Source organism: Ochotona princeps, chromosome 2 (assembly GCF_030435755.1).
Source record: "Ochotona princeps isolate mOchPri1 chromosome 2, mOchPri1.hap1, whole genome shotgun sequence".
Classification (NCBI taxonomy): Eukaryota; Metazoa; Chordata; class Mammalia; order Lagomorpha; family Ochotonidae; genus Ochotona; species Ochotona princeps.
The window spans coordinates 109,744,752-109,766,927 of record NC_080833.1 but is presented as its reverse complement, the minus strand read 5'-3'; the positions used below and the strand labels follow the sequence as shown (position 1 = coordinate 109,766,927).

General features: G+C 44.5%; 1 protein-coding gene and 2 non-coding genes across 6 annotated transcripts; all 3 read left to right on the top strand.

Annotated features, from left to right (window-relative positions):
* The first annotated feature begins 244 nt into the window (after positions 1-244).
* KHDC4 (KH domain containing 4, pre-mRNA splicing factor) lies at positions 245-21,658 on the top strand. Of its 4 annotated transcripts, none has more exons than XR_009244921.1 (14): positions 245-362; positions 691-907; positions 5,616-5,744; positions 6,000-6,079; positions 8,324-8,376; positions 8,636-8,799; positions 10,236-10,447; positions 12,058-12,118; positions 13,690-13,747; positions 13,978-14,231; positions 17,780-17,947; positions 18,825-18,909; positions 19,418-19,509; positions 20,375-20,431. XR_009244921.1 is itself a non-coding variant. In XM_004589019.4 (14 exons), exons 1-14 carry the CDS (start codon positions 325-327, stop codon positions 20,572-20,574), a joined length of 1,839 nt encoding a protein of 612 aa, XP_004589076.2. In that variant the 5' UTR covers positions 245-324; the 3' UTR covers positions 20,575-21,658. The 4 variants fall into 4 exon arrangements, 3 of the variants coding, with proteins under 3 accessions (XP_004589076.2, XP_058516398.1, XP_058516399.1); XM_004589019.4 differs by having other exon boundaries at positions 18,797-18,909; positions 20,375-21,658; XM_058660415.1 differs by lacking the exon at positions 20,375-20,431 and having other exon boundaries at positions 19,418-19,694.
* LOC118758757 (small Cajal body-specific RNA 4) lies at positions 9,061-9,190 on the top strand. Its single transcript, XR_004995839.2, has one exon. It is a non-coding gene; the product is annotated as a small Cajal body-specific RNA 4 (non-coding RNA).
* LOC118758751 (small nucleolar RNA SNORA42/SNORA80 family) lies at positions 15,716-15,851 on the top strand. The gene has a single exon (XR_004995833.2). It is a non-coding gene; the product is annotated as a small nucleolar RNA SNORA42/SNORA80 family (small nucleolar RNA).
* Positions 21,659-22,176: the final 518 nt, after the last annotated feature.

Below are 22,176 nucleotides of genomic sequence, written 5' to 3'. Positions count from 1 at the left end.
TTAGCTCACCCGTATGGTTTCTTTGCCGGTTCTTACCAGGGCTTCCAATTTGCCCACAACCAAAATGGACTCACGTAGCCCCCGAATCAGTTTTTAAACGGGACATGACAACCATCTTTGTTATGGGCGCGGCGCAGGCCGGAAAGTCACACCCTACGTTGTCTCAGAAGCGCCAGACACTGACGGTCCAATTGAAATCAAGATGTTTACCGGAAGAGCTCTGCCTCACGACCGGAAGAGACTTTGCGTCCGGGCGTTGGAGGCGGAAGTGACGGGACGGTGGTGGTGGGGTAGTTGGCGGGTGGTTGAGTCGAGCCGGTCGCCATGTCCGCGGGGAGCGCGACGCATCCTGGAGCCGGCGGGTAAAGCTACGCGGGCAGACAGTGTGTGTGTGGCGGGGGCCACAGGCGAGGCCTAGGGGGCCTGTTTGTGGGTGGAGAGGACGAGTACGTTGGGGCCGGACAGTGGGGGAAGAAGCGCAGGGCTGAGGCCGCGGCTAAGCTCGTGCGGGCATCGGAGGGCGGAGGGAAGCGGGGCATTGGGGTAGGTCGGCCTGCAAGAGGGCAACCCTCCCGGGAAGTGGTGATTTAGGAAGCTAACAGCAGTCATTGCGTGTATAGGACGGCCTGCAGGTGGGGTGGCGAGGAGAACCTGGGGCCCTTACAGTGTCCTTGGTCCTCCTGCCTGCAGGCGCCGCAGCAAATGGGACCAGCCCGCGCCCGCCCCGCTGCTCTTCCTCCCGCCCGCCACCCCCGGGGCCGAGGTACCCACCAGTGCCGGCAGCCCCGGGGGCGCCACGGCCGCCCCCTCGGGAGCCCTGGATGCTGCCGCTGCCGTGGCTGCCAAGATCAATGCCATGCTCATGGCCAAAGGGAAGTTGAAACCAACTGCCAACGCTACCGATAAGGTATATCCTCAGGGTGGCCCCTGAGGGATTCTTGGGGTGTCTCCTGAGGGGTCATTGGGCTGGGCCCATGGAGGATCCTCGGGGGTGTCCCCTGGGGGGCGTCCTCGGGCTGGGCCCCTGGGCACCCATGGGGAGTGGAGGCGTGGCCGCAGTGTCTTTTCACCAGGCAACTTGGAATGGCCTTGAATAGCAGTTTACGGGCCACACAGTTTTACCCTACCCGTGGGATTTTATTCGTTTTGTTTTTGGTACATAAAAACGTAGTGCGCTTTTTTTTTTCTTTCCACCTCCCCTGAAGTCAAAAGTGTACTTAAAGGGCATCAGTGAGCCTTGAAAGTGTCATTTTGAACAAACGAGTAAGGTACATGCACACATTAAAATGGACGCGTAATTAATAGACATCTTGTTGTTTGGTTTTACTAGAATCCTTGGTATGGTTAGGAGGGAGCTGATCCAAGCCTTTCCCTTCCCTTGTCACCGAATGCCAGAACTTTCCTACTGGATAATGATTATACTGGCTGTTTGTACTGCTGCAGTGAGTGCATTGGACATTCAGAAAAATAATGGTTAGATGGAGTGTTGCTAGTAGATGACAAATAAGAACCTCATGAATGTAAAGTAATTATTCCAGATCCGTAAGTGGTGGGCTCAGATGTCTGGCCGAATTTACCTCATGTTTAAGTTGACTTTGCTTTTGCTCTGAAACTGCATAGGCTTTCTTTTTTTTTTTTTTTTAGATTTATTCTTTTTTAAATTTTACCACAAAGTCAGATATACAGAGAGGAGGAGAGACAGAGAGGAAGATCTTCCGTCTGATGTTTCACTCCCCAAGTGAGCCACAACGGGCTGGTGCGCGCCGATCCGAAGCCGGGAACCAGGAACCTCTTCCAGGTCTCCCACGCGGGTGCAGGGTCCCAATGCATTGGGCCGTCCTCGACTGCTTTCCCAGGCCACAAGCAGGGAGCTGGATGGGAAGAAGAGCTGCTGGGATTAGAACTGGCACCCATATGGGATCCCGGGTGTTCAAGGCGAGGACTTTAGCCGCTAGGCCACGCCGCCGGGCCCAATAGGCTTTCATTTGAAAACAGTAGGGGAGCTTAGAAGGTGAGTCTTGTTGATCAAGGCAGTCCCCAAGGAGCCTGTGGAATGCAGACCACGACCCCTCCAGTTCAGCATTCAGGTTTTTGTAAAGGAGGCAAAAACCTTCAGTGAGTTCCAAGCACCGTCTTGAGTGTCCTGTCAGGGTTTACAAAATTAGCATCAGTCAGTTATTCATTTCTGAAGTCTGTGAGGAACAACACCACACTGACAAACATGAAAGAGTCATTTTTTTATTAGTATTTATTTATTTACTTATATTGCAAAGTCAGGTGTACAGAGAGGAAGATCTTCAGTCTATTGATTCATTCCCCAGTGACTGCAACAGCTGGAGCTGCGCCAGTCCGGAGCCAGGAGCCAGGAGCTTCATCTGGGTCTCCCACACGGGTGCAGGGTCCCAAGGCTTTGGGCCGTCCTCAACTGCTTTCCCAGGCCACAAGCAGGGAGCTGGATGGGAAGTGGGGCTGAAGAGATATGAACCAGCTGTCATATGGGATCCCAGCACGTTCAAGGAGAGGACGTTAGCCACTAGGCCACCGCGCCAGGCCCACATAGAAGAATCTTAATATCCATGTTAATCATTTAGATTTATGTTTTTTTCTTTAAAAATTTGTGTTCAAATAAAAAGGAGGCAACACTGTGCACAGGGACTAGATATAGAATCCTAATACCTAGATTTGAAGCCCCAAATCATAGTTAACTGGTGATTCGGCTTTGATAACAAAAACTTGAGTTTTCTCATTGGCAATATTTACACAATTTAAAATAGTTTAGTCACATGGGAGGTGGAGCATCCAAAACATTGGCACCCATATGGGAAGCTGGTGCTTGCAGGTGGAGAATTAGCCTATAGATCCATAGTGCGCGTCCCACGTAAAATGCTTTTCAAGTGTTTGGGACATACATGTGGCTAGGGACAACTGCATATCTCTGCTTATATACAGAACACTTGAAATCATTCATAGAACATTCTGGAGGATGACACTGATGAGTTCCTCACTGGAGGAACTGTGTAAAAGAATAAAGTGATACTGCTGAGCATTTATTTACTAAAGATGTATTTTTATTGGAAAAGCAGATATACAGAGTGGAGGAGAGACAGAGAGGAAGATCTTCCATTCGATGATTCACTCTCTAAGTGACCGCAACGGCCAGAGCTGAGCTGATGTGATACCAGAAGCCAGGAACTCTTCTGAATCTTCCAAGTGGGTGCAGGGTCACAAGGCTTTGGTCCATCCTTGACTGCTTTCTCAAGCCACAGGCAGGGAGCTGGATGGGAAGCCGGGCTGCCAGGATTAGAACCGGCTCCCATATGGGATCCTGGTGCATTCAAGGTGGGGGCTGCTCAGCCACCGCGCCAGGCCCTGAAATTGTATTTAAAAACTCGACAATTAACAAATGTGTCTAATGTATGAACTGAACCAACATCCTTTAGCATGTTTTCTAGGCATTGTTAACACTCAAAATCAGTTATTAGGAGTTGCTTGCAATTTAAGTTGAGCAAATCTAAATAAGATTCTGGGCCCGGTGTGATAGCATAGCGGTTCAAGTCCTCGCCTTAAATATGCCGGGATCCCATGTGGGCACCGGTTCTAATCCCGGCAGCTCTGCTTCCCATTCAGCTCCATGCCTGTGTCCTGTGTGGGAGACCTGAAGGCTTTGGATTGGCTCAGCTCTAGCCATTGTGGCTGCTTGGGGAGTGAATCAATGGATGGAAGGTCTTCCTCTCTGTTTCTCCTCTCTGTTTCTGCCTTTCCGATAAAAAAAAAATAAAGTAAATCTTATTAAAAAAATAAATCAGAATCTTACTGACTATCCATTCCCTTTATTCTGTAGCAAGAGTGATGGAATGAATTCTGATATGAACTGAGAATTTAGAATTATATATGTATTTTTAATTTGAAAGGCAGAGCTCTCGTGTCTGTTGCTTTACTCCCCCAGGTGCCTGCAGGATTCGAGGCTCTGCTGGCTGAAGCCAGGAGTTGCACCTAGGTGGCAGGAGCCCACATCCTTGAGCTATCATATGCAAGACTGCAGAATGTGCACTCACAGGTTCTGCCAGCTTTAGGTTGACTGCTGCACCCACTGCCCATCACAGACTCAGGACTTTTGTGACAGCAAAGATTGACTTGTTATGCTAGGAGTGCAACATGAACAAGATGCACAGAACGTCTGCGTTCTTTCCCTTGTACTGTACAAACAGCTGGTGGAGCTGTAAAGACACAGCAACTTGGCTATTTTCCTTTCAAATGTTGTGATTTCTGGATAGTCATGTTTCTATAATCAAATGGCCATAAAAATGGGCACGGGGATTCCTGTTGTGTAGTGAGTTAAGCTGCTGTCTGCAACACATATATGCCAAATGAGCTCCAGTTCTGCCCCTGCTGCTCCACCTCCAATCCAGCTCTCTACTAAGGGGTCTAGGAAAATAGCTGAAGGTGACCCAAGTGCTTGGGCGCAGGGCACCCATAAGGAGACCTGACTGGAGTTCCAGGCTCCTTGCTTTGCCTATCCCAATCCTGGCTGCTGCGGCCATTTGGGGAGTGAACCAGCAATATTGATATATCTCTCTCTAACTTGCTTTTCAAATATGTAACGTCTTTTTTTTTAAAAAAAATTACATTGCATTATGTGACAGTTTCATAGGCTCTAGGATTCCTCCATACCCTCCCCCCATGGTGGATTCCTCCACCTTGGTGCAGTATTACAGTTCAAATTCAGTCAAGGTTTTTTCATTGCAAGCTTAGAGTCCAGCATCTTATTGTCCAGATAAATTCAATGGTTTCTTGGGGAGACCATCTCTGGTCTGAAGGCAGAGCTGGCAGAATATCATCTCGATCGATTAAAATCTACAACGTACAACAATTTACAATCTTATGGAATTAATTGACATGGTATTGAATAACAAATATGTTAAAAAATGCAAGTTCTTAACCACATCCTTTTCAAATACGTAACATCTTAAAAATAAAACATGGACACAGGGTCAAATTTACAGAAAAGTCAAATGATGACTTTGAAGTGAATAATTTATTCTTGACATTATTTTAGTGAGGATTTTTTTTTATTTAATTATTTATTATTTAACTTCATTAATTACATTGTATTATGTGACACTGTTACATAGATACTTGGGTTCTCCCACCCCTCCCCAAACCCTCCCACCATGGTGGATTCCTCCACCTTGTTGCATAACCACAGCTGTGAGGATTTTTTTTTAGTTTACATTTTTATTGGAAAATCAGCTATGCAGAGAGGAAGGTCCTCCATAGATTCATAGATTCACTCCCCAAGCAGCTGCAACAGCTGAAGCTGCACTGAACTGAAGCTAGGAGCCAGGAGCCTTTCCCAGGTTTCCCACATGAGTATAGGGTCCAAAGGCTCTGGGTGTCCTCAACTGCTTTCCCAGGCCACAAGCAGGGAGCTGGATGGGAAATGGGGCCACCAGGATTAGAATCAACGCACATGTGGGACGCTGATGCAAGCAAGGTGAGAACTTTAGATACTAGGCTACTGCGCCGTGCCCATTTAGTGAGGATTTGTTATTTCCTTTGGATAACCAGGTTTGTTTCCAGATAGATGAAGCTTTTATCTGTTTCTGTCTTTGTAGCTTCAGGCTCCTGGCAAAGGCCTCACTAGCAATAAAAGCAAAGATGACCTGGTCGTGGCTGAAGTTGAAATTAATGATGTGCCTCTCACATGTAGAAATTTGCTGACTCGAGGACAGACTCAAGATGAGGTATGGGGGAATTAGCGCTCTGGGGAACTTGAAAGGCAGGTCATTGCCCTGGGTTGGTTTAAGAAACCATGCTATCCTTGTTTTATTCCTGCCCTACTTGATAGAGTGAGTGAATGAGAAAAATATATCTGCTGTTGAAAGTAGTGACAGTTACCACATCATCTTAGGAAATTGTTATTTTCAAACAGTGCATGCAATGTATGGGGTGGGGAGATAACAGTCACATCTTTTTTAATAGAACATTTCCTCTTCTAGATCAGCCGCCTTAGTGGGGCTGCGGTGTCAACGCGAGGGAGGTTCATGACAAGTGAAGAGAAGGCAAAAGTGGGACCAGGGTAAGTGTGCTTGTTCTCTGTTGTGGGGAAGCGTTGGGCCAGTGGCTTGTTTCATTCTTAGATAACATCTTGGGTTTGAGAGGTATATGTGCTTGCATGCACATCCTTTAATTGCAGAGTCCTGGGTATCAAAAGAGAGGAGAAAAAATGTTGGCAGCTGTTGTTTTTCTATTGTTTTTAGGTTTTTAGTTTCACAATATTTTATTTTCAAAAAAATTTTTTAATTAATTTTTTTTAGAGATTTATTTTTATTCCAAAGTCATATATACAGAGAGGAGGAGAGACAGGAAGATCTTCGTCTGATGATTCATTCCCCACGTGACCGCAACGGCTGGTGCTGTGCCGATCTGACACCAGGAGCCAGGAGCTTCTTCAGGTCTCCCACATGGCTGCAGGGTCCCAAGGCTTTCGGCCAGCCTTGACTGATTTCCCAGGCCACGAGCAGGGAGCTGGATGGGAAGCGAGGCTGCCCGGATTAGTACCGGCGACCATATGGGATCCTGGTGCGTTCAAGGCAAAGGCTTAAGCTGCTAGGCCACTGCGCCAGGTCCTACATTAATTTTTTTTTTTAAGATAATTTAAGCCTGGGCCCTGCGGTGTGGCCTAGCGGCTAAAGTCCTCACCTTGAAAGCCCCGGGATCCCATATGGGCGCTGGTTCTAATCCCGGCAGCTCCACTTCCCATCCAGCTCCCTGCTTGTGGCTTGGGAAAGCAGTTGAGGACGGCCCAAATCCTTGGGACCCTGCACCTGCTTGGAAGAAGCTCCTGGCTCCTGGAATTGGATCAGTTCAGCTGAAGTGGTTGCAGCCACTTGGGGAATGAATCAGCGGATGGAAGATTTTCCTCTGTTTCTCCTGTGTATTTCTAACTTTCCAGTAAAAATAAGTAAATCTTTTAAAATAATAGAAAAAAGTTATATTGTATTGGAAAGGCAGATTTACAGAGGAGAAACTTTTTTACGTTTTTTTTTTTACATGATTTAAAACTACTTTCTTCATTGTTGTAATTTATACTTAAACCATCTTTCCATTTGGACTCTGAAGAGTACATTGGGGATGGTTGTTTGGCATAGCGTGCGTACATCCACCTGCCTTACGGTTCTTGGGTTAGAGCCCCAGCTTGTCTGCTGAAACACATTCTGGGAGGCAGCAGGTGGCAGCTCAGGCAGTTGAGTTCCTGAGTTTACCGCAGCCATTACAGGCATGTGTGAACTAGTGAATTGGAGCTTTATCTGTTGTCTCTGACTTCAAGTCATAAATAAATATGTAATTAAATATATTTTTAAAAGTTTTTGTTCCACTGTCTCTATTGCCCCATTAAGTTCTGTAACCATGAACACTAACCTATAGCCTATTAGAGAACCAGCAAAAAAGATTTGAAAAAAAAAAAAAAAAGTTATGTACGTCTAATTTAAGACAGGTGGAGGGCCTGGCATGGTGACCTAATGGCTAAAGTCCTTGCCTTGCACGTGCTAGGATCCCATTTGGGAGCCAGTTCTAATCCCGGCAGCTCCACTTCCCATCCAGCTCCCTGCTAGTGGCCTGGGAAGGCAGTCAAGGACGGCCCAAAGCTTTGGGACCTGGAACCCTGCACCCACATGGGAGACCTGGAGGAAGTTCCAGGCTCCTGGCTTCAGATTGGCATAGCACCAGCCATTGCAGTCACTTAGGGAGTGAATCATCGGACGGAAGATGTTCCTCTCTGTCTCTCCTCCTCTCTGTATATCTGCCTTTCCAACAAAAATAAACATTAAAAAAAGATTTATTTCATTTTTATTGGAAAGTCAGATATGCAGAGAGGAGGAAAGACAGAGAGGAACATCTTCCGTCCGATGATTCACTGCCCAATTGACCTCAACGGCTGGGGCTGTGCCAATCTGGAGCCAGGAGCCAGGATCCTCCTCCAAATCTCCCATGCGGGTGCAGGGTCCCAATGTCTTGGGCCGTCCTCAACTGCTTTCCCAGGCCACAAGGAGGGAGCTGGATGGGAAGTGAAACAGCCAGGATTAGAACCAGCGCCCATATGGGATTCCAGCACCTGCAAGCTGAACATCCAGCCACTGAGCGATGGCACTGGGCCCTGGAAATCTGTTCTTGATTGTTGATTTGTTTCATTTTATTGGATAACATTGCTGATGAACCCCTAAACACTCATTTTATGGGCTAATTCAACAATACATTTGAGATGTTTGATTCCTCTAGTTTTGACTGATTCGAGATGAACCTTCTGTGTTTCACTTTATAGGGATCGTCCATTGTATCTTCATGTTCAGGGACAGACACGGGAGTTAGTGGACAGTAAGTAACATTTTTTGTGTACATGACTGCTTTTTTGTGAAGAGCTGAGTACAGGGTTGTGGGGACTATTCCACCCTCTCGTTACGAGCTATGGGTGAATGTTGGAGGGGGTGGTTTCAAGAGCTGCTGGGCCGCATATTTGGATATCCTGTAGACTAAAGCTTCAGTAATTGACCCTGTGGCTTTTCTTCAGCCTTAGGTCCCGGTTGGCTCATTCAGTTTTTTTGGCATGGAGTCTTACTCTTTGTTTTTCCGCTAGGAGCTGTTAACCGGATCAAAGAAATTATCACCAATGGAGTGGTAAAAGCCGCCACAGGGACAAGCCCTACTTTCAATGGCGCGACAGTCACTGTCTATCACCAGCCAGCACCCATTGCTCAGCTGTCTCCAGCCGTCAACCAGAAACCTCCCTTCCAGTCAGGGGTATGCTTTGGGGTGGGATCGTCATGTTACTTCTGTGAAAGTCGAATAATAATACATATGAGGACAGAGGCATTTTATGCTGAGATTGAAGTCTGAGAATTACCTGTTATTGCTATTATGTTGGTGCATTACCCAGGTTTCAACAGTATGAGGAACATCTGAGCAGCTGTATCAGTATGCTGGTGGATTCTAGAAAGGGGACTGATAGCGGGTATGGACATTGGATGGTGTGCAGTAGGTGGTTTTATAAACTTGTTGGCGCCTGGAGGACTAAGAAGGCCAAGTCTGATGAAGCAAGCCTTGGCTGATACACTCCTCCTAGAAAAAAGGGTTGGAGAGAGCAGCCCTTCATGGAGAAGGTCCCAGGGGCTGACTGTACTACCCAACATTCTGTTCCAGCTTTGTAGGAAATGGGCTGTGCTGCAGTTGCTTTTTGTCTCTTTAGCATCAGTTGGAGGGAAGTAGATTTACTTGCTCAGTATCATCTCTTGAATGTTATCTTTTTTTTTTTTAAAGATTTACTTTATTTTTATTACAAAGTCAGATATACTGAGAGGAGGAGAGATAGAGAGGAAGTGGAGCTGCCGGGATTAGAACCAGCAGCCATATGGGATCAAGGCGAGGACCTTAGCCACTAGGCCGAGCCCTTGAATGTTATCTTTAGCTGAGCAAGGTAAGGTGTTCTCTTTTGAAGCAAAATATGAGGAAAATGAAGTGCTTTTTTTTTTTTTTTAAGATTTATTAATTTTTGGGCCCGGCTGTGTGGCCTAGCGGCTAAAGTCCTCGCCTTGAACGCCCCAGGATCCCATATGTGCGCTGGTTCTAATCCCGGCAGCTCCACTTCTCATCCAGCTCCCTGCTTGTGGCCTAGGAAAGCAGTCAAGGATGGTCCAAAGATTTGGCACCCTGCACCCGTGTGGGAGACCTGAAGAAGTTCCTGGTTCCCGGCTTCGGATCAGCATAGCACTGGCCGTTGCGATCACTGGGGGAGTCAGATATACAGAGAGGAAGATCTTCCGTCCGATAATTCACTCCCCAAGTGACCGCAACGGGAGCCAGGAACCTCCTCCAGGTCTTACACATGGGTGCAAGGTCCCAAGGATTTGGGCTGTCCTCAACTGCCTTCCCAGGCCACAGGCAGGGAGCTGGAGGGGAGTGGAGCTGCTGGGATTAGCACTGGCTCCCATGTGGGATCCCAGCATGTGCAACACAAGGACTTTAGCCGCTACACTCTCATGCTGGGCCCGAAAATGAAGTTCTTACTCAAAAGAAGTTCCTTGGCAGAGTTTCTTTTTGTGTTAGAGATTGTAGGAGCTCCTAATTCTGGAAGTGATTAGAAGGATCTGAGGAATTGAAGTATTTTACATGATAATTTTCTTAAAAGTCTGCATTTAATGATGTATTTGGTTAATCTGAGGTATTTGCTTCCTCTGCAGATGCATTATGTTCAAGATAAATTATTCGTTGGTCTAGAACATGCTGTGCCTACTTTTAATGTCAAAGAGAAGGTGGAAGGTCCAGGCTGCTCCTACTTGCAGCATATTCAGATTGAAACAGGCGCCAAGGTCTTCCTCCGGGGCAAAGGCTCGGGCTGCATCGAGCCAGCATCTGGTCGGGAAGCATTTGAGCCCATGTATATTTACATCAGGTATGCACGAATGGGGCACAGAACATTGCCTCCTTGGCAGATTCTCAGTACTGGCTAGAATGACTCAGGTTAATAGAAACACAGGGGTTTCTATAAATCCTACCTTTGCGGTGTGTAGAAATAGTTGAATTATGAGGTAGAGCTAGCTCTTTCAGTACTTAAGTCCTGGGAATTTGTATGAATCTGTGAGCCTAAAATGAGCTGGGACAAGCCTAAAATAACTTTTTTTAAAAAAAAAAAAAATTATTTTTATTACAAAGTCCGATATACAGAGAGGAGGAGAGACAGAGAAGAAGATCTTCCGTCCGATGATTTACTCCCCAAGTGAGCCACAACGGGCCGATGCGCGCCGATCCGAAGCCGGGAACCAGGAACCTCCTCCAGGTCTCCCACGCGGGTGCAGGGTCCCGATGCATTGGGCCATCCTCAACTGCCTTCCCAGGCCACAAGCAGGGAGCTGGATGGGAAGTGGAGCTGCCGGGATTAGAATTGGCACCCATATGGGATCCCGGGGCATTCAAGGCGAGGGCTTTAGCCACTAGGCCACGCCGCTGGGCCCCTAAAATAACTGTTGTTTATACCTATGACAGTATGAATATGCTTATAGTAGTAATTTTATGACCTGTAAACATATTTATATCAAGAAACAGCACTACCCAGAGATAGACCAGTAACACATCTATATGTTTTCTATGATTGATTTGAGAGAAGGAAGCGATCCCCATTCCATGGTTCACTACCCAAAAGCACCTGCTGGCCAGGGTATAGTGTGACTAGAGACCCAGGAACTGGGAACTCGATTCCGTGTGGGCTGGTAGGAACCTGATTCCTTGAGTCATTTACTGCTGTCTCCTGTGGTTGCTTTGATGCGAGCTGGCACTGACCGGGAGCTGTAGCTGGCCTGGACCCAGACACTGATGTGTGGAGTGTGCACATGGATATGTACTGTTAATGTTTTGCCTTTTTTTTTTTTTTTTTTTTTTTTTTTTTTCTTTTTTGGTAAGTTTGGTTAGAATTACAGACCCAGAAGGAGGGACAGAATTTTTCATCTGAGTCTTCCCCCATGAAGACATGGATCTAAGTAGTAGCAGGGAGTGGTTTGGAAGTGGAGTGGCTTAAACTGGGGCATAGCTTGCTGGCATACACTATGCCACAATACCTGGCTGGACATGGGCATCTTTTTTTTTTTTTTTTTGTAAGGTTTATTATTTTATTTGATTAGTTTTTATCTGAAAAGTCAGATACACAGAGAGGAGGAGAGACGGATCTTCCATCTTGGTGATTCACTTCACAAGCAGCTTCAGTGGCTGGAGCTGCGCTGATCTGAAGCCAAGAACCCAGAGCCTCTTCTGGGTCTTCTACGTGGGTGCAGGGTCCCAAGATTTTGGGCTATCTGTAATTGCATCTTAATTGCTAGACTAAGCCCCATTTCCTAGTTGTATCTTAAAGGGTTTGTGTGACATTGTTCTTATATTCATTTTTATGATTTTTCAGAGGATTGCTTGAATTTGAGCCACAAGGAACGTACTCACAGAGTGTCAGAGTGAAAATGGAAAACTGTATTGTTTGTATTTTTCTCTTTTCAATACTTGGCTCTCATTTCTCTGCAGTCATCCCAAACCAGAAGGCCTGGCTGCTGCCAAGAAGCTCTGTGAGAATCTCCTGCAGACAGTGAGTATTTTTTGTCTGAATACTTTGAAGATCTGTGCTTTCAGATTGTCTACCCCTTCCGTACGAGTTACCACACACTGACAGCAGGATACCTGATTCCATCACAGTGTGAGGCTCCAGCATCTGAACTCGGGGTGCTGGCTGCCCAATCACTTCAGTGGTTGTTGGGAGAGAAACTGTCTCATGCTGTCTTCTGTTTTGCTGGCTAGCCTGGTATTCTTTGGTTTGTGTTAGCATAACTTCAACCTGAGGATCAGGGTAGGGGTGGGCATTTGGCAAAGCAGTCAGGCTGCCATTTAAGTCTCCTGCATTCCCATGGAAGAATTCTGGTTTGAGTCCTGGCTCCCCTGCTTCAGATGCTGCTTCCTGCCAGTGTACACTGTGGGAAGTAGAAGATGATGACTCAGATGCTGGGTCCCTGCCATCCACGTAGGACATCTGAGCTAAGTTCTGGGCTCCTGACTACAGCCTGGAGACATTGCAAGGATTTACGGAATGAATCAGTGGGTGGAAGATCTATAACTGTTCAAATGGAATGAAGATAAGTAAGCTTAAAAAAAGTGAATATGAGAATTTAAAAATGAGTTAGCCATGTACTTGAGATAATTTCTCATTTGCTTGTTCACTCTATTCTATAAATCATTAACTAAAAATTAAGCCATAGGATGGGTTTTATGGCACTTAAAGGAACTAGGTTTGGCGTTGAATGTATTGTACCTTGTATTCTCTGGCATTTAGAGGTTCCTTATTGGGAAGGCTTCCCCCCCTCAAAGATTTAGTCATTAATTTGGAACTCAGCTACAGAAAGAAAGGGAAAGGCACAGATTTTCCATCTGCTGATTTGTTCCCCAGATGGTTGCAAAAGCCAAGGCTGGACCGGGTTGAGCCAGGAGCTTCATCCTAGTCTTCTACGTGGATGTAGGGGCCCAGACACTTGAGCCATCTTCTGTTGCTTTTGCAAGGCCATTATTAGTAGGGAGCTGGATCAGAAGAGCAGCTGGAACCAGTGCCCATATGGGTTGCTGGTGTTGCATGCCATGACTTCACTTTTTATGCCACAACACCGGCTCTGGTATATTTTCTTAATATATAAAATTGATTTACCCAATTCTTTAGCTGTTTTCTTTGTTTTTGTTGAAGCTACTGATTTAGTTTGATGCCGGTAGTGAAAGATAAGTGAAAGAAAAATGTCAAGCCTTAATTACGCTGAGCTGTTTGAGTACAAATCTTGTAATAAATGAGAACAAATGAATTTTTGCTGGTGTACAAACAGCTTCAGAATTTCCTGACTAAAACTTGTAGCACTTTGAGTGATTTTTATACCCTGAAGTTGAGACTGGCTTGGGGGATTTAGGGTTATTCATGTTTCTGATTCTCAAAAGTTGGCTTAATAATTTATAGGCCTGCCTTATTAAAAATTACTAAATTAGAACTACATATAGTTGGGACAGCAGTGTAAATATTTTCATTTCCAAGTACTTTTGTCCTAGCAGCATGTGATCAAGTCCTTACTAATAACACAATTAGGGTCATCTCATATTAATGTTTTTGCTCTCTTTTTTTTTCTTTAGGTTCATGCTGAATACTCTAGATTTGTGAATCAGATTAATACTGCAGTACCTTTACCAGGTGTGTATGCTGTTTTGTTAGAGGTATTTATATATATTTATATGTAACTGATACTTGTGGCTAGTCTTAATTGTGCCAGGGCACTAGTTATGTTTGTATCAACTTAGGATAATTTGGAAAGCCATTCGTGCTTCAATGTTTTTCTTCCCAAAAATATTTTAAATTTAGTGTTCATCTAAAATGTCTCGTTCTGCTGCAGCTGATTAAACACTTTTTTTCTTCCCCCTCAGGCTATACACAACCCTCTGCCATAAGTAGTGTCCCTCCTCAGCCACCATATTATCCATCCAATGGCTATCAGTCTGGTTACCCTGTTGTTCCCCCTCCTCAGCAGCCAGTCCAACCTCCCTACGGAGTACCAAGCATAGTGCCACCAGCTGTTTCACTGGCACCTGGAGTCTTGCCAGCATTACCTACTGGAGTCCCACCTGTGCCAACACAATATCCGATAACACAAGTGCAGCCTCCAGCTAGCACTGGACAGGTAGGATGCCAGGGTATGCAGTATAACAATGAGTTTGGGGGAATCTTGGACGGGGGGGAAACGGGGTTGGAAGGTGGAGGTGTTCTAGAAATACAGCGTGAGGAGTATTTTCGCCTAGTCTGTTCTTACAGCTAACCAAGGAATAATAGGTATGTGTATGTCAACACATGTACACATTTGACATCAAATAATTTAAGATGCAGGCTATCAGCAAACTTTTTTTTTTTGCCCCATTCATTTATGTATTTTCACGTTGGTTGGAAGGCAGACATACACATCTTCCATCTGTTGACTCACTAAATGCCTGTAACATCTGGCTTTGGGTCAGGCTGATGCCAAATGCGTAAAACCCAATCTGGGTCTTCCATGTGGGTGGAACTCACAGGCATTACCTGCTTCCTCCCTGGGTGCGCATTAATAGGAAGCTAGATTGAGAATGGGGCTGGGATGCAAAGTAGGCAATCTAACATGGAAAGTGGGTATCCCAAGTGACTTTTTGTGGTTTTGTTTTTGTTTTTTAAGATTGATTTATTTTACTTGAAAGAGTTGTAGAAACAGGGAGAAACAGAAATATTCCTTCCGCTAAATACTCCCCAAATGGCTGCACTGACCAAACCTGAGCTGATCTGAAGCCCCAAGGACTTGAGCCATCTTCCATTGCTTTTTCAGGCCATAAGCGGGGAGCTGAATGGGAAATGGAACAGCTGAGGCTCAAATTGACACCCCAAAAATGACATCTTAACCATTGAGCAAATCCTCCCCGACAAACTTTGTATCAAATACTGGATGGTACATATTTTAGGCTTTATGAGCCATATAGTCTATCTCAACTACTTTACACTGCATTAAGACAGATTTACTCCAATAAACCTTATTAATAAAAATGGGCAGCTGATTAACAGTTTACGTTCCCTTAGCTTTGCGGTGGTAGCAGTCCTCAAGGAGGAGACTGGCCCATGACCACTGACACCCCCTGCCCCCTCACTTCATTATTTAAAAACTTAGCAATTGTAGTTTAAATCTACTTATAAAAATAAAAAACAAATCTACTTACTTGTATTATGCTGTTTAGGCAGACACAAAGATCTTCCATTAGTTTTCTCCCCAGAAGGCATGCATACAGCTAGAACTAGGCCAGGCCTACTTGAAGAACCTGGTACTCCATATGGGCAGCAGGGACTTGGGTACTTGAGCCTGCCATGGTGTGTGTTGACTGGGAGGAAATGACCTGGTACCAGGCTTATCAATATGGGATGCATGCATCCCTAACAGCTGTCCCACCATTTTTAGGGAAGGAAATGCTGTATCATGCAGGTGTTATTAGGCTAAGGGATACATGAACTTTTCCAACCTGAAGGATTGCAAGTACTGGTATGTTTCATGGTTTCTTAAATTGTGTTAGAAAAATTAATGAAAAGAATGACCATCCTGCTCATTTTGGATGAATTGCATATAGTACGTCGGGGGTGGGGGGGATGTTGGGAGCATGGTGATGGATTTATGGCAAGCCCTTCTCTGTGGGCCTCTCATAGTGAATCATGCCAGAGTAAATGACGGCCTCGAACCATTGCCCAGCTTCCTTGCCTGTGGGCTGTGAGCACTGATGAAGGCTGCACAATATGTAAAAGAAAGGCCTTGTGAACTCACTCTTGATGGTGATCCCTGGTCATAGTTAATTTGCCTTGCCTAAGTAAACATGCAGTTCCCCAGCTTTGAGCTGAGGTTATTTATAATCAAGAAACCCCAAGACAGAGCAGTTCAAAGCTGGGCATTAGGGTTGCTAGGGTTCAGCATGATTTCCATTTATAGCGGTTTTTTTTTTCTTTTGTGGTTTTTTTTGTTTTTGTTTTTTTGGTACATTTTTAAAAATGTTTTTTTTTACTTGGAAAATTAGAGTTATACAGAAAAATTGATCTTTTATCCACTGCTTCACTCCCCAAATGGCTCTAAGGTTGGGCTGGTGTGAAGCCTGAAGCTAGGAGTTTCTTCTGTGTCTTCCTATGAGGGTGCAGGGACCCAAGACCCAAGCAGCATCTATGCTGCTTTCCCAGGCCATCAGCAGGGAGCTGATTTGGAAGTGGAGTAGCAGTGCCCGTATGGGATGCTGGCACCACACATGAAGATTTAGCCTGCTAGGACTACTTTCAGGGATCCTTTCTATAGTTCATTACTGGGTAGATTTCTGAGTAGAGCACTAGAAAAATAAGAATTAGTGTGCTATGCCACCGCCCATGCCCGTTTTGACTAAGTGTTACAGTGATTAAGATGACCCAGGTAGTGAGTACGTTAGCTGTTAATATTTACATTTAAGGAATTTTCCTTTTACAAGTGCTTATATTTCTCTAATACCATATTTTGGTTGGTCCTTCCTCCTTTTTGAAACAAACTCGTTTGTTTATTTTTATTGCAAAGTCAGAGATATAGATAGGAGGAGAGACAGAGAGGAAGATCTTTCATCTGTTGATTCACTCCCCAAGTGGCTGCAACGGCCAGAGCTGAGCCGATTCGAAGCCAGGAGCTTCATCTGGGTATTCAATGTGGGTGCAGGAACCCAAGGCTTTGAGCCGTCCTCAACTGCTTTCCCAGGCCACAAGCAGGATGGGAAGCTAGGCAGTTGGGATTAGAGCCAGCACCCAGCCAGATCCCATGTGGGAACCCAGCACGTGCAAGGCAACGACTTTAGCCACTAGGCTATTGCCCTGGGCCCTTGAAACAAACTTGTAAACCATTAGTCAATGTTAGTATTGACTTCGTAATTTAGGAAATCCAAGGAAGTTGTAAATGAAATTTGATCCTGCCACAGATATTAGCATTTGTGATACAGAAAGAGCAGTTCACGATGATTAAGAAGGTCCTTGTGATGACTTGTAAGTAAAAGATTAGGCATTTTAATGTTTGGGTTTTTTTAATGCCTTTTATAGCTTCATTTTTTAATTTTTTATTTATTTATTTTTAAAGATTTATTTATTTTTATTACCATGTCAGATAGACAGAGAGGAGGAGAAACAGAGAGGAACATCTTCTGTTCGATGATTCACTCCCCAAGTGACTGCAACGGCCGGTGCTGTGCCAATCCGAAGCCAGGAGCCAGAAGCTTCCAAGCAGGTGCAGGGTCCCAAAGCTTTGGGCCATCCTTTGGGCCTGCTTTCCCAGGCCACAGGCAGGGATTTGGATGGGAAGCAGGGTCACTGGGATTAGAACCAACACCCAAATGGGATCCTGACGTTTAAGGCGAGGACTTTAGCCGCTAGGCCACGCCGCCAAGCCCAGACCCCTTAATGTTATTTGTCAAATTTGCCCTTAATACATCAAATGGGCAATGATTTTTTTTTTTCCTCAAATGTCAAGGCACTGTATGTAGATTGTCAACTTCGTGTTTTTCAAGGATGGAGGTGGGAAGGCTGGGAGAAAGTTAACCTAATTATACAGGAGGGGATCTGAGGCCCTAAAGGGTGATACATGTGTACATGTACTGTAATCATGGCTCACTCGCCTTTCTAGTTGCACAGTCTCACACATTTTTCCTCGTCGGTTTGTTTTGGTCCCAGAGTCCAATGAGTGGTCCTTTCATTCCTGCTGCTCCCGTCAAAACGGCCTTGCCTGCTGGGCCCCAGCCCCAACCCCAGCCCCCACTCACAGCTCAGCCCCAGGCTCAGAAGAGGCGATTCACAGAGGAGCTACCAGATGAACAGGAATCTGGACTTCTTGGATACCAGGTTAAATACAGTCCCCAGTCTTTGTTTCCTCATCTTATCCTCGTACTGTGTCCTCCCTTTAAGGAAGTTTATGTTCGTGTCAGCTGCCCTCAAAGTAACAAAGAATTCTGCTTTCTAGGATCTTTTGAAGTTAGGGTTTTCCCCCAAGGATTAATTTAGAAGAAGGGTGATTCCCTTTGGGTGGGTTTTGTGTCTGATCCGTGTGGAATGAATGCAGAGCTGTCCACCTAGAAGGAAGTACCCAAGGACTAGCATCTGCAAGGAGGCCGCACGTCCTTGTATTCATGCGGCCAGTGCCCTGTGCATCTCAGTCTACCAGTGTGTGGTTTGTATTTAAAGCTTTGGCTTTTAACTTTATATTTTCTATCTCTGCACTAAAAGGGCATTTCTCTCTTCAGCCACCACCTCCCAGAGACAGCCAGAGATGGAATAGTTCTGTGCATACACATAATTATAAATGGGACCATTCATGAACATAAAGTTAAGATCATTAAAATGTAGAAGTTCGGTGCAGTTTTATCAGAAGCAACTTTAAATTTTGTCAGAATTATTAAGGTATTCTTGATTTTAAAAAAAGCATTTATAAACAAATTAATACAAACTACTGAGTTATGGGCAGTCAGCTGAAAACAGGCCTAGCAGAATAATGTTATGATCCCTGATTAGGTCCTACAAGGGGGAAAAAAATACCTACTTTGACAACAGTTGTGCTCCAAGTCCCAAAGACCTGTGTAGTACAGTTTGCTGCAATTTATCAGGAAGATGAGGCACTTGACAGTTACATTAAGGAGCTAAAGTCAATACAGCAGTTGTAGATTTGCTAATGCCGCTGTATTTTTCTGCTCATAGCATGGACCCATTCATATGACTAATTTAGGTACAGGCTTCTCCAGTCAGAATGAGATTGAAGGTGCAGGATCGAAGCCGGCAAGTTCCTCAGGCAAAGAGAGAGAGAGGGACAGGTAAGTGCAACAATTCCCCAAACATATGGACATATGTTGTTTGCACAATTGCTATGAATGTGATCATGGCTACCGGCATCAGTCATTGGAAGCAAGCTCTTGTTGGTTGCCATAGAGTTATGGCAGAGATGACATACTCGGGACAGGCAGTGACTAAAGTGTTTAAAAATGATCAAGCTGTTTTGAGTCTGAGAATGTCATGCATAGTGACTCTGTGAATGGGGAGTCCTGCCTACCCCCCAGTGCCTCACCTTTTTGCCTTTGCTGTAGGAGCAGAGCTTCACACTGCAGTTTAGTCCACTTTAGCAGGGCCCAGCTGTGTGGATGGGCCTCGTAATTTTTGGACTTGATACAGCTCACGAGGGCGATGAGGGGAGGGAGAAAAGGTTAAAATCAATGGCTGTAATGAACTTGAAGGGTTATGTGCATGCATTTATTACTATTCCACTTTTTTTAATTGGATTAATGTGAAATTTGAAAGAAAATTTGATTGTGTCTTTTTTAACAGGCAGTTGATGCCTCCACCAGCCTTTCCAGTAACTGGAATAAAAACAGAGTCTGATGAAAGGAGTGGATCTGGGACCTTAGCGGGGAGCCATGGTGAGTGAGGTGTAGCTGGGGGAGCAGGGAAGTCAACAGATAGGGCTGGCTTCAGCTGTTAGCTTTCTAACCTGACGTCATTCAGGTTAAACATCCAACCTCTATAATCTACTGGCTAATGAGAATACTCTTTATTTATATGGACAGCACATAGTTACACAGCCTTTTATTCCCAACTGACGTGTGTAGAAAAGACCATTCAGCTTGCATTTTGTATGTAGTGTAAGTAATGTTAAGGCTGAGAAATACTAAATTGGTAGGTCACCTCAAAATTCTGTTTCCCGTGTGGTCTTAAGGTAACATGATCCAGGATTAGTCAATACTGAGTTTTCTTTGGGCTCTGAGCCACATCTCCCCTCGTGGCTGTGTTGGTCAGTAATGGCCAGCCTTGGTTGTCAGGAAGAATGTTGCCTGTCATCAGTCCAGAACTCCAAATCAAGCTGTGGTGCCTAGAGGCATTTTCGTTGTTTATAGTTATGATGAAAGTGAACAGAAGAAAGTACATTTTTTTCTTTTCTTAACTTCTTTTCTTTTAACTCTTTAAAAGGTGAAATATCAGCCCCAAGAGACTCACTTGCTAACTTTCCTTTTTTTCTTTTTTTTTTTTCTTTTTTTTGTGTTTCTTTTTTCTTTCTCTGTTTTCTTACATGGTTCTGGTGGATTCACATTTGCTGGTGCTGGTGCTGTTTTTCGTGTGATCTTCAACGTTTTTGGGTGACCATTGACCCTGTGACCTCAATATGGTGTTCAACTAACCACTTACAATTAACATCTTTTTTTAATTAACGAATTTATGGTATTATCTTTTTTTTTTTCCTTTTGTCTTGGTGGGGAATGGGGTTGGGGTTATTTTTCTCTTTTCTAGATTACCCAGCCAAGAAGATGAAAACTACGGAGAAGGGATTTGGCTTGGTGGCTTATGCTGCAGATTCATCTGATGAAGAGGAGGAACATGGAGGCCATAAAAATGCAAGTAGTTTTCCACAGGGCTGGAGTTTGGGATATCAGTATCCTACGTCACAGCCGCGAGCTAAACAACAGATGCCATTCTGGATGGCCCCGTAGGAGACAGTGCAGTGGAGCTATGACCCTCCGTGACTCTCCTTAGCAATAATGCATGCGTTTGATTTACCAAGACTTGGAAAACTTGAACTTGAAACTACCATGGACCTTTGCAGAAGTTAGCGATACAGTGTCCCCTCTGTTTAAAAGATTCCGTTTTTATATATATACAAATATATAAATTTTTATTTCTGCAGTGGCGTAACATCTGTTGAAGTACCTAAATCACAAATTTGTCTCAGAAGCTTTTTAACAGTTGGTGAGATGTGCTTGCTCCACAAAGCATCAGGGTCATCCCCAAATACATACGTTTGGTCTGGTCCAGCCTTTTCCACTCTGGAAACCCCAACTCTGATGTAAAGAAGTTTTTGTCTTTTACTACTGCTTGGTCGATTTTGATAATAACTGGTTACAAACAAAGCCTTACTGTTTATTAGTGGGGAAGTGATTTTCAGGCCATCCCTTCCTTTCATTACTTAATTCTAGAAGATCCTTCTTCCTATTTCATTTTTCTTTTGGGAAATGCTGTTTTGCTAATTTAAAATGATCAGAGCTAGCTGGATCCTGACTAGGGAAATGAAGTTATTTTTTCATTATGACTTTTCTAATTGGGATGGTCCGAAGTGGGCCCCTTCAGGCACTTGCGTCTCAGAGCACGGTTGCTATTTTTAATGCCCTTTGAAGCTCCTTGTCTTCAGCTGAGTCCGAGAAAGCTGACCACAAGCTGATCAGAACTCTTCAAAGATACGGAACACCGTGGTCTGTCTCCCAGAACTGGTTGTGGCTAACAGGAGAGAGACTGAACTACTGACAGTAGGATGGTGGACCTAGAGACTGAAAAAATTGCAACTTGTTCTTTTTCTTGGCATTGCAGGTTTTGCCAAAAGAACCTTTTTTGTATCAAATATCGATGTGTGAAAATGAAAGAGCTAGTCTGCTGACCTGGGAGTAGTTTCAAATACTGAACTGTCATTTTTGCACATTTGAATACTTTGCAGGCTGGCTTTGTATAAACTTACCCTCTGGTTTCTTATATGTTGTAAATATTTAGACCACAATTTCATTATAAATAAATGTATAAAGATTCTGCTTGTGGTATATCTCTTCTTTGCATTCCACACCCACCCATACATTGAAATTCAAGAGTTTTACATAATGCAATTGTAACTTCATCTAGAAAAATGACATACAGACTGCAAAGTCTGCATACAGTTCCAAGAATTTTGTAACTGCAAAAATGTGTAGGTTAAATTGTTAAGGATTGTCGTGTTTTAGCTGGCCTGCAATAGGGAGTTAAAAACACAACACAAAAAAGGAAGTGCAACTTATTTTGGAAAGACATTCTGAAAAGGAAGAGTAACAGACAGAAATTGCATCAAAACTTGTCAGTGCAGTTTTTCTTATATACATATTTTGCTGCCTTAATGCAGATGAACACAATTAATACAGTGCCTAATGTTGGTCAGCTTCATTCAAGGCCACTTGAACCTTTTCCTACCAGAGCAAAACAGTATTAATATTTGTGTATCTTCCATATGTGTGTAAAACACATCTAGAACTGATCACAGAGTGACTGGACTGTGGCAGCCCCTCTGGGAAAGGGCC

Excerpts from the sequence above, each read along its gene's own strand:
- KHDC4 (XM_004589019.4), top strand. The coding sequence starts at position 325 with ATGTCCGCGGGGAGCGCGACGCATCCTGGAGCCGGCGG. Across the intron at positions 5,745-5,999 it reads GAGGACAGACTCAAGATGAG|ATCAGCCGCCTTAGTGGGGC; the intron begins GTATGGGGGAAT and ends TTCCTCTTCTAG. Across the intron at positions 6,080-8,323 it reads AAGGCAAAAGTGGGACCAGG|GGATCGTCCATTGTATCTTC; the intron begins GTAAGTGTGCTT and ends TTCACTTTATAG.